Source organism: Rana temporaria, chromosome 5 (assembly GCF_905171775.1).
Source record: "Rana temporaria chromosome 5, aRanTem1.1, whole genome shotgun sequence".
Taxonomy (NCBI): domain Eukaryota; kingdom Metazoa; phylum Chordata; class Amphibia; order Anura; family Ranidae; genus Rana; species Rana temporaria.
The window spans coordinates 414,665,185-414,675,291 of NC_053493.1; the positions used below are offsets into that span (position 1 = coordinate 414,665,185).

A 10,107-nucleotide genomic window follows, 5' to 3' on the forward strand; every position below is an offset into this window, starting at 1 on the left:
GAACATGTCCGCGGAAACTGGTCCGCGGACCAGTTTCAGCGGACATGTTCAGTCGTGTGTACGAGGCCTTAGAGGGTGATAGGACCACTTGTAGAAATGGGGTGTAGAGAAGGTACTGGGGTGCTGGTGGATAAAAAGGGGGGGGGGGTAGTGGAGTGAAGCAAGAGATATAGAGAGTGACATGGACAGTATTGGGGTGTTAAAGGGACAATAAATATAGAGGGGGGTGCTGGAGTACGGGCTAAATGGGGTGGGGGAGTTCTTGAGGGTGACAGACACACTTGGGGGGGTCCTGGGGTGTTACAGGGCCAATAAGGATTGTGGGGTACTGCGGTATCAGGGCCACTTGACAGGTGGAAAAACGGGGTGTAGGAAAGGTACTAGGCCATGGGGGAGGGTTGGGGGGCTGGGAGAACATTACAAGGTGCAGGGCCACTTGGGGGACAACATTGGGGTGTTATAGGAACAATAATTATAAAGGGGGTGACAGGACCTTTGGGGGGGGGGGGATGGGAATTGGGGTGCTGGACTGGCAGAATATTGGGGGTGCATGGGCCATTTGAACTATTAGGAAGGGGGTGTCTCAGACATAATGTTGGGGAGGTGGGGGCTGTGTGGTGAGGAGGACAATGATGACACTATCACTCCTCTGGTGATCACATTTTATTCCTGTAGGGGGAGATATTGGGACTATAATCAGCGGTGACAGGTCCTCTTTCTCCCCTCCATTATGTACACAGGAAGTCATTGTGTGTCCCACCCGGAAGTGTCCGGGCTCCGAAGACGGAGAGCCACGCCACGATCTCTCAGTTCGGTTCCGCCCCTCCAGTTGTCCAGGACGTTTGTAAGGTGACGTCACTCACCTCGGTAGTGTTCGGGGGGAGGGGATTGGATTGCTTCTGGGGTCTCATCCCGGAGCAGATCGGCGAGGCGTGCGATCCCCATATCGGAGGAGGAAGGGCGGGGAGAGACGGGACGATCATCCGGGGAGAGCCGAGGAGCGGGAGATTCAAAGTGACCGGAGACATGGATGAGGACGGGGAGGTGATCTGGTTGGAGGAGACGATGGTGGGGTGTTGTGGAGGATAAAGAGGTGCGTTGTGGGTGTAAAGGTGTGATGGGGGATGGTGCAGGGCAGTGATAAGAACACTTGGGGGGAGGTATATAGTACTTGGGGGGATAAGGACGTTGGGGGCGGAGAGGAGGGCGGGGGGGGGGGGTTGGGGGCGGAGAGGAGGGCGGCGGGGGGTGTTGGGGGCAGAGAGGAGGGCGGCGGGGGGTGTTGGGGGCAGAGAGGAGGGCGGCGGGGGGTGTTGCGGGCGGAGAGGAGGACGGCGGGGGGGTGTTGAGGAGGAGGACGGCGGGGGGGGTGTTGAGGAGGAGGACGGCGGGGGGTGTTGCGGGCGGAGAGGAGGACGGCGGGGGGGTGTTGAGGAGGAGGACGGCGGGGGGGGTGTTTAGGAGGACGGCGGGGGGTGTTGCGGGCGGAGAGGAGGACGGCGGGGGGGTGTTGAGGAGGAGGACGGCGGGGGGGGGGTTTAGGAGGACGGCGGGGGGTGTTGCGGGCGGAGAGGAGGACGGCGGGGGGGTGTTGAGGAGGAGGACGGCGGGGGGGGGGGTTAGGAGGACGGCGGGGGGTGTTGCGGGCGAAGAGGAGAACGACGGGGGGTGTTGTGGGCGGAGAGGAGGACGGCGGGGGGGGTGTTGAGGAGGAGGACGGCGGGGGGGGGGTGTTGAGGAGGAGGACGGCGGGGGGTGTTGAGGAGGAGGAGGACGGCGGGGGGGTGTTGAGGAGGAGGAGGACGGCGGGGGGGTGTTGGGGGAGGAGGAGGAGGACGGCGGGGGGGTGTTGGGGGCGGAGAGGAGGACGGCGGGGGGTGTTGGGGGCGGAGAGGAGGACGGCGGGGGGTGTTGGGGGCGGAGAGGAGGACGGCGGGGGGTGTTGGGGGCGGAGAGGAGGACGGCGGGGGGGGTTGGGGGCGGAGAGGAGGACGGCGGGGGGTGTTGGGGGCAGAGAGGAGGGCGGCGGGGGGTGTTGGGGGCGGAGAGGAGGACGGCGGGGGGTGTTGGGGGCAGAGAGGAGGGCGGCGGGGGGTGTTGGGGGCAGAGAGGAGGGCGGCGGGGGGGGTGTTGAGGAGGAGGACGGCCGGGGGGTGTTTAGGAGGACGGCGGGGGGTGTTGCGGGCGGAGAGGAGGACGACGGGGGGTGGAGAGGGGGGTGTTGAGGGCGGAGAGAGGAGGACAGCGGGGGTGGCGAGGATGACGGCAGGAGTAGCGAGGAGGACGGTGGGGGTGGCGAGGAGGACGGCGGGGGTGGCGAGGAGGACGGCGGGGGGGGTGTTGAGGAGGAGGAGGAGGACGGCGGGGGGGGGGTGTTGAGGAGGAGGAGGAGGAGGACGGCGGGGGGGGGTGTTGAGGAGGAGGAGGACGGCGGGGGGGGGTGTTGAGGAGGAGGAGGAGGACGGCGGGGGGGGTGTTGAGGAGGACGGCGGGGGGGGTGTTGAGGAGGAGGAGGAGGACGGCGGGGGGGGGGGGGTGAGGAGGAGGACGGCGGGGGGGGTGTTGAGGAGGACGACGGGGGGGGGGGGTGTTGAGGGTGGCGGGGGCGTTAAGGGGGGCGGAGAGGAGGACAGCGGGGATATCGGGGGTGGCGAGGAGGACGGCGGGGGTGGCGAGGAGGACGCCGGGGGTGGAGAGAGGGTGTTGAGGAGGATAGCGGGGGTGTTGAGGAGGGCGGGGGGGTGTTGAGGACGACGGCGGGGGGTGTTGAGGGCGAAGAGGAGGATAGTGGGGAAGTTGAGGGTGGAGAGGACGGCGAGGAGGGCTGCAAGGGTGGAGAGGAGGACGGCGGGGGGTGTTGAGGGTTGGGAGGAGGACGGCGGGCGAGTTGAGGGTGGCGAGGAGGACGGCGGGCGAGTTGAGGGTGGCGAGGAGGACGGTGGGAAAGAGGAGGATGCAGGGTGGAGAGGAGGATGGTGGGGTGTTGTGGGGCAGGTAGGAGGAAGGCGGGATGTTGGTGGGGGGAGAGAAGGCTGGCAGGGGTGTTGGTGGGGGAGAGGAGGACGGTGGGGGTGTTGCGGGCGTGTTTGCGGGCGGAGAGGAGGACGACGGGGTGTTGGTGGGGGAGAGGAGGACGGTGGGCGTGTTGGCGGGCGAAGAGGAGGACAGCGGGGGTGTTGAGGGTGGCGAGGATGGCAAGGGTGGCGAGGAGGACGGCGGGGGTGTTGAGGGTGGAGAGGGTGTTGAGGAGGATAGCGGGGGTGTTGAGGAGGGCGGCGGGGGGTGTTGAGGGCGGAGAGGAGGATAGTGGGGAAGTTGAGGGTGGAGAGGAGGGCTGCAAGGGTGGAGAGGAGGACGGCGGGGGTTGTTGATGGTTGGGAGGAGGACGGCGGGCGAGTTGAGGGTGGCGAGGAGGACGGCGGGCGAGTTGAGGGTGGCGAGGAGGACGGTGGGGGTGTTGTGGGGCAGGTAGGAGGAAGGCGGGATGTTGGTGGGGAGAGAGAAGGCTGGCAGGGGTGTTGATGGGGGAGAGGAGGACGGCGGGGGTGTTGCGGGCGTGTTTGCGGGCGGAGAGGAGGGCGACGGGGTGTTGGTGGGGGAGAGGACGATGGTGGGCGTGTTGGCGGGCGAAGAGGAGGACAGCGGGGGTGTTGAGGGCGGCGGGGTGTTGAGGGTGGCGGTGTGTTGCGGGCAGAGAGGAGGACGGCGGTGTGTTGCGGGCGGAGAGGAGGACGGTGGGGTGTTGCGGAGAGGAGGAGGACGGCGGGGTGTTGCGGGCGGAGAGGAGGACGGCGGGGTGTTGCGGGCGGAGAGGAGGACGGCGGGGTGTTGCGGGCGGAGAGGAGGACGGCGGGGTGTTGCGGGCGGAGAGGAGGACGGCGGGGTGTTGCGGGCGGAGAGGAGGACGGCGGGGTGTTGCGGGCGGAGAGGAGGACGGCGGGGTGTTGCGGGCGGAGAGGAGGAGGACGGCGGGGTGTTGCGGGCGGAGAGGAGGAGGACGGCGGGGTGTTGCGGGCGGAGAGGAGGAGGACGGCGGGGTGTTGCGGGCGGAGAGGAGGAGGACGGCGGGGTGTTGCGGGCGGAGAGGAGGACGGCGGGGTGTTGCGGGCGGAGAGGAGGAGGACGGCGGGGTGTTGCGGGCGGAGAGGAGGAGGACGGCGGGGGTGTTGCGGGAGGAGAGGAGGACGGCGGGGGTGTTGGCAGGCGGAGAGGAGGACGGCGGGGTGTTGGCGGGCGGAGAGGAGGACGGCGGGGTGTTGGCGGGCGGAGAGGAGGACGGCGGGGTGTTGGCGGGCGGAGAGGAGGACGGCGGGGTGTTGGCGGGCGGAGAGGAGGACGGCGGGGTGTTGCGGGCGGAGAGGAGGACGGCGGGGTGTTGCGGGCGGAGAGGAGGACGGCGGGGTGTTGCGGGCGGAGGACGGCGGGGTGTTGAGGACGGCGGGGTGTTGCGGGCGGAGGACGGCGGGGTGTTGCGGGCGGAGGACGGCGGGGTGTTGCGGGCGGAGGACGGCGGGGTGTTGCGGGCGGAGAGGAGGACGGCGGGGTGTTGCGGGCGGAGAGGAGGACGGTGGGGTGTTGCGGGCGTGTTGGAGGGCGGCGGGGGTGTTGGCGGGCGGAGAGGAGGACGGCGGGGTGTTGGCGGGCGGAGAGGAGGACGGCGGGGTGTTGGCGGGCGGAGAGGAGGACGGCGGGGTGTTGGCGGGCGGAGAGGAGGACGGCGGGGTGTTGCGGGCGTGTTGGAGGGCGGCGGGGGTGTTGGGGGCGGAGAGGAGGACGGCGGGGTGTTGGCGGGCGGAGAGGAGGACGGCGGGGTGTTGCGGGCGGAGAGGAGGACGGCGGGGTGTTGCGGGCGGAGAGGAGGACGGTGGGGTGTGATACAGATGTGTAATGGGGGGTTCCGGAGGTGATAAGTTTGGGGGTCCCCCATACACGATCTCTTTATGATGTCTCTTCTCTCTCTCTCTAGCAGTGGCTCTCCTCTCCTCTCCTCCCTGGTGATGAGGGTCCCGGAGTCGGGGGTGGTGGCCTCATATCTGTGTCTCAGTGGCGTTTGCCTCTACTCAGCTTTGCGCACTCTGCAGGTGAGGAGCAGAACCGTTATGGTGGGGGAGGGGATGGGGGAGGGGTGCTCTTCCTTACATACATGTCCTGTTGGTTTTCCCCACTCTGAGCTTCTCTTGTATTTCAGGTACACAGAGGGGCGGCGGCCGGATTCTTGCTCCACGCCACGGCTTCTGCCATCACCATAGGGTGTGACCTTCTATGGAAAGAAGACCCCGACTCTCTCCGCTGCTCCAGCTATTGGATTGCCAGTGTTCTCGGTCTGCCTTTCTTGGTCTTCTCCTTCTTCTGGCTGAATGGAGATCAATTGACGGCCAACCTGGTCTTGGGCTCTGCGCTGCTTCTCACCATGGCCTACGGGTACCTGACTCAAGAAAGCCAAATGGTGGCCCCTTATTTCACCAGAGCCGGAGCAACCCTGGCAATTCTGATGATCTCGGTGTTCACTGGGAACCGTTATGGGGTGCTGGGCAGCCTGGCCCTGGCAACGTCCAGTCTCATGTCATTCCTGAAGGCTGCAGATATCCCTCCTTTCCAAGGGAAGATCATACAGAACTATGTGCTTAGCATGTCAATCCTGCTGCTCCACATGGCTCTGAGGCAAGAGGCTTGAGATTTCTAGAGTCTGGAGGAGAGAGGGACCAGGTGTCTGGGTAGAGGAGGAGAGGGGAGCCAGGGGTCGGGAAAGGGAGGAGAGAGGGACTGGGGAAAGGAGGACGGAGGGGTCTGGGGGAAGGAGGGACCAGGGGTCTGGGGAAAGGAGGACGGAGGGACCAGGGGTCTGGGGAAAGGAGGACAGAGGGACCAGGGGTCTGGGGAAAGGAGGACGGAGGGACCAGGGGTCTGGGGAAAGGTAGGAGAGAGGGACGGGTGTCTGGGGAAAGGGAGGAGAGGGGGACGGGTGTCTGGGGAAAGGGAGGAGAGGGGGACGGGTGTCTGGGGAAAGGGAGGAGAGGGGGACGGGTGTCTGGGGAAAGGGCGGAGAGGGGGACGGGTGTCTGGGGAAAGGGCGGAGAGGGGGACGGGTGTCTGGGGAAAGGGCGGAGAGGGGGACGGGTGTCTGGGGAAAGGGCGGAGAGGGGGACGGGTGTCTGGGGAAAGGGCGGAGAGGGGGACGGGTGTCTGGGGAAAGGGCGGAGAGGGGGACGGGTGTCTGGGGAAAGGGCGGAGAGGGGGACGGGTGTCTGGGGAAAGGGCGGAGAGGGGGACGGGTGTCTGGGGAAAGGGAGGAGAGGGGGACGTGTGTCTGGGGAAAGGGCGGAGAGGGGGACGGGTGTCTGGGGAAAGGGCGGAGAGGGGGACGGGTGTCTGGGGAAAGGGAGGAGAGGGGGACGGGTGTCTGGGGAAAGGGAGGAGAGGGGGGGCAGGGGTCGGGAAAGGGAGGAGAGTTGGGTCGGGAGAGAGGGACCAGGGGTCTGGGGAAAGGAGGAGGGAGGGACCAGGGGTCTGGGGAAAGGAGGAGGGAGGGGTCTGGGTGAAGGAGGAGGGAGGGACCAGGGGTCTGGGGAGGAGGAGGAGGGAGGGACCAGGGGTCTGGGGAAAGGAGGACTGGAGGATAGAGAAACTGGGGTAGGAGGAACAAAGGGTTTGGGGTATGGAGGACAGGGGTTTGAGGATGGAAACACAGAGACAGTGCTTTGAAAAAGTATTCATACCCTCTTGAAATTTCCCACATTTTCTCATGTTACCACCAAAATATAAATGTATTTTATTGGGATTTTATTTGATAGACCAACACAAAGTGTCACATCATTGAAAACCATTTATCATTTTCCTTCCACTTCACAATTATGTGCCACTTTGTGTTGGTCTATCACAGGGGTTTCCAAACTGTGGCCCTTTGCTTGCTTTTTTCAGGTCCTTGAGACCCAAATTTCCCCCCCGCTGATACAAGGCACTATTCATCCCACTGACAACCAGGGAGCTCCAATCTATGGCCCTCCAGCTGTTGCAGAACTGCACGTCCCATGAGGCATTGCAAAACTCTGACATTCTTAGACATGGTTTAAACCATGGATCTCCAAACTACGGCCCTCCAGTTGTTCAGGAACTACAATTCCCATCATGCTCAGTTATGTCTGTGAATGTCAGAGTTTTGCAATGCCTCGTGGGATGTGTAGTTCTACAACAGCTGGAGGGTCGTAGTTTGAGGATCACTGGTTTAAACGGTGAGAGATTCCTCACCGTTCTCCTGATCATTGGACCTCCACGAGGGGAGATCTTGTGTGGAGCCCCAGACTGAGGAGAGTGACCGTTATCTTGTGTTTCTTCCATTTGTGAAATAATCTAAACCAACTGTTGTCTCCTCTCACCAAGCTGCTTGGCGATGGTCTTGTAGCCCCTTCCAGCCTTGTGTAGGTCTACAATCTTCCCCCCGACATCCTTGGACAGATCTTTGGTCATGGTGGAGAGATTGGAATCTGATTGGTTGGTTCTGTGGACAGGTGTCTTTTATATACAGGTAACAAGCTGAGATTAGGAGCACTCCCTATAAGAGAGTTCTCCTAATCTCAGCTCGTTACCTGTATAGAAGACACCTGGGAGCCAGAAATCTTGCTGATTGATTGGGGATCAAATACTTATTTCACTCGTTCAAAATGCAAATCAGTTTATAACTTTTTTTGAAATGTGTTTTTCTGGATATTTTTCTTATTTTGTCTCTCACTGTTATAATAAACCGACCAATAAAATTATAGACTGATCGTTTCTTTGTCAGTGGGCAAACGTACAAAATCAGCAGGGGATCGAATACCCCCCCCCCCTCACTGTAAAAAACGAAACACCAAAGATTAATTACCGTATATACTCGAATATAAGCCGAAGCACCTAATTTTACCACAAAAAACTGGGAAAACGTCTTGACTCGAGAATAAGCCTAGGGTGGGAAATGCAGCAGCTACTAGTACTGTACATTTCAAAAATAAAAATAGTTACCAATAAAATTACATTAATTGAAATATTTATTTCAAAGACAAACAGTAAACCACTGACGGGGACACTCTGATAAGACACTGACGGGGACACTCTGCTAAGAAACTGACGGGGACACTCTGCTAAGAAACTGACGGGAACACTGATAAGACACTGACGGGGACACTCTGCTAAGACATTGACGGGGACACTCTGCTAAGAAACTGACGGGGACACTCTGCTAAGACACTGACGGGGACACTCTGCTAAGAAACTGACGGGGACACTCTGCTAAGAAACTGACGGGGACACTCTGCTAAGAAACTGACGGGGACACTGCTAAGAAACTGACGGGGACACTCTGCTAAGACACTGACGGGGACACTCTGCTAAGACACTGACGGGGACACTCTGCTAAGACACTGACGGGGACACTCTGATAAGACACTGACGGGGACACGCTGATAAGAAACTGACGGGGACACGCTGATAAGAAACTGACGGGGACACGCTGATAAGAAACTGACGGGGACACGCTGATAAGAAACTGACGGGGACACGCTGATAAGACACTGCCGGGGACACTCTGATAAGACACTGACAGGGACACTCTGATAAGACACTGCCGGGGACACTGATAAGACACTGACGGGGACACTCTGCTAAGAAACTGACGGGGACACTCTGCTAAGACACTGACGGGGACACTCTGCTAAGAAACTGACGGGGACACTGCTAAGAAACTGACGGGGACACTCTGCTAAGACACTGACGGGGACACTCTGCTAAGACACTGACGGGGACACTCTGATAAGACACTGACGGGGACACTCTGATAAGACACTGACGGGGACACTCTGCTAAGAAACTGACGGGGACACTCTGCTAAGAAACTGACGGGGACACTCTGCTAAGACACTGACGGGGACACTCTGCTAAGACACTGACGGGGACACTCTGATAAGACACTGACGGGGACACGCTGATAAGAAACTGACGGGGACACTCTGATAAGACACTGACGGGGACACGCTGATAAGAAACTGACGGGGACACGCTGATAAGAAACTGACGGGGACACACTGATAAGAAACTGACGGGGACACGCTGATAAGAAACTGACGGGGACACTCTGATAAGAAACTGACGGGGACACGCTGATAAGAAACTGACGTGCACACTGATAAACTGACGGGGACACACTGATAAGAAACTGACGGGGACACTCTGATAAGACACTGACGGGGACACTCTGATAAGACACTGACGGGGACACTCTGATAAGACACTGACGGGGACACTCTGCTAAGAAACTGACGGGGACACTCTGCTAAGAAACTGACGGGGACACTCTGCTAAGAAACTGACGGGGACACTGCTAAGACACTGACGGGGACACTGCTAAGACACTGACGGGGACACTCTGCTAAGACACTGACGGGGACACTCTGATAAGACACTGACGGGGACACGCTGATAAGAAACTGACGGGGGCACTCTGATAAGACACTGACAGGGACACGCTGATAAGAAACTGACGGGGACACGCTGATAAGAAACTGACGGGGACACTGATAAACTGACGGGGACACACTGATAAGACACTGACGGGGACACTCTGATAAGACACTGACGGGGACACTCTGATAAGACACTGACGGGGACACTCTGATAAGACACTGACGGGGACACTCTGATAAGACACTGACGGGGACACTCTGATAAGACACTGACGGGGACACTGATAAGAAACTGACGGGGACACTCTGATAAGACACTGACGGGGATACTCTGATAAGAAACTGACGGGGACACTCTGATAAGACACTGACGGGGACACTCTGATAAGAAACTGACAGGGACACTGATAAGAAACTGACAGGGACACCCTGATAAGAGTGTTTTATCAGAGTGTCCCCATCAGTGAAAAATCTGAGTGTCCCCATGAATGTCCAATCAGAGTGTCCTTGTTATCTGTTTATTACTGTACTTGTACTGTGTTGCTTGCCTTTATTATTAGAGCAGACTTCCGCTCTCATTCATCTCCCGCGGTTGCAGTAGGATCTTTAATACAGACAGCGCGCGGGTAGCCAGGAGGTGCCGCGCCAATGATGTCACTGGCTGCTAGGACATGGC

The 10,107-nt window shown here is 60.4% G+C and overlaps 2 protein-coding genes across 5 annotated transcripts in view; one reads left to right on the top strand and one right to left on the bottom strand.

Moving 5' to 3' along the window:
- LOC120941599 (flap endonuclease 1-like) overlaps positions 1 to 1,035 on the bottom strand; it is a 44,751-nt gene extending 43,716 nt beyond the window's left edge. Inside the window, exon 1 of the mRNA XM_040355125.1 lies at positions 864 to 1,035. Within this exon, the coding sequence (XP_040211059.1) occupies positions 864 to 945 (82 nt within the window). The 5' untranslated portion in view covers positions 946 to 1,035. The remainder of the gene's footprint in view (positions 1 to 863) is intronic.
- LOC120941600 lies at positions 706 to 5,762 on the top strand. Of its 4 annotated transcripts, none has more exons than XM_040355126.1 (3): positions 706 to 849; positions 4,967 to 5,081; positions 5,189 to 5,762. In XM_040355126.1, exons 1-3 carry the CDS (start codon positions 731 to 733, stop codon positions 5,672 to 5,674), a joined length of 720 nt encoding a protein of 239 aa, XP_040211060.1. In that variant the 5' UTR covers positions 706 to 730; the 3' UTR covers positions 5,675 to 5,762. The 4 variants fall into 4 exon arrangements, with proteins under 4 accessions (XP_040211060.1, XP_040211061.1, XP_040211062.1 ...); XM_040355127.1 differs by having other exon boundaries at positions 4,970 to 5,081; positions 5,189 to 5,761; XM_040355128.1 differs by lacking the exon at positions 706 to 849 and adding an exon at positions 1,003 to 1,093 and having other exon boundaries at positions 5,189 to 5,758.
- The last annotated feature ends 4,345 nt before the right edge of the window (positions 5,763 to 10,107 follow it).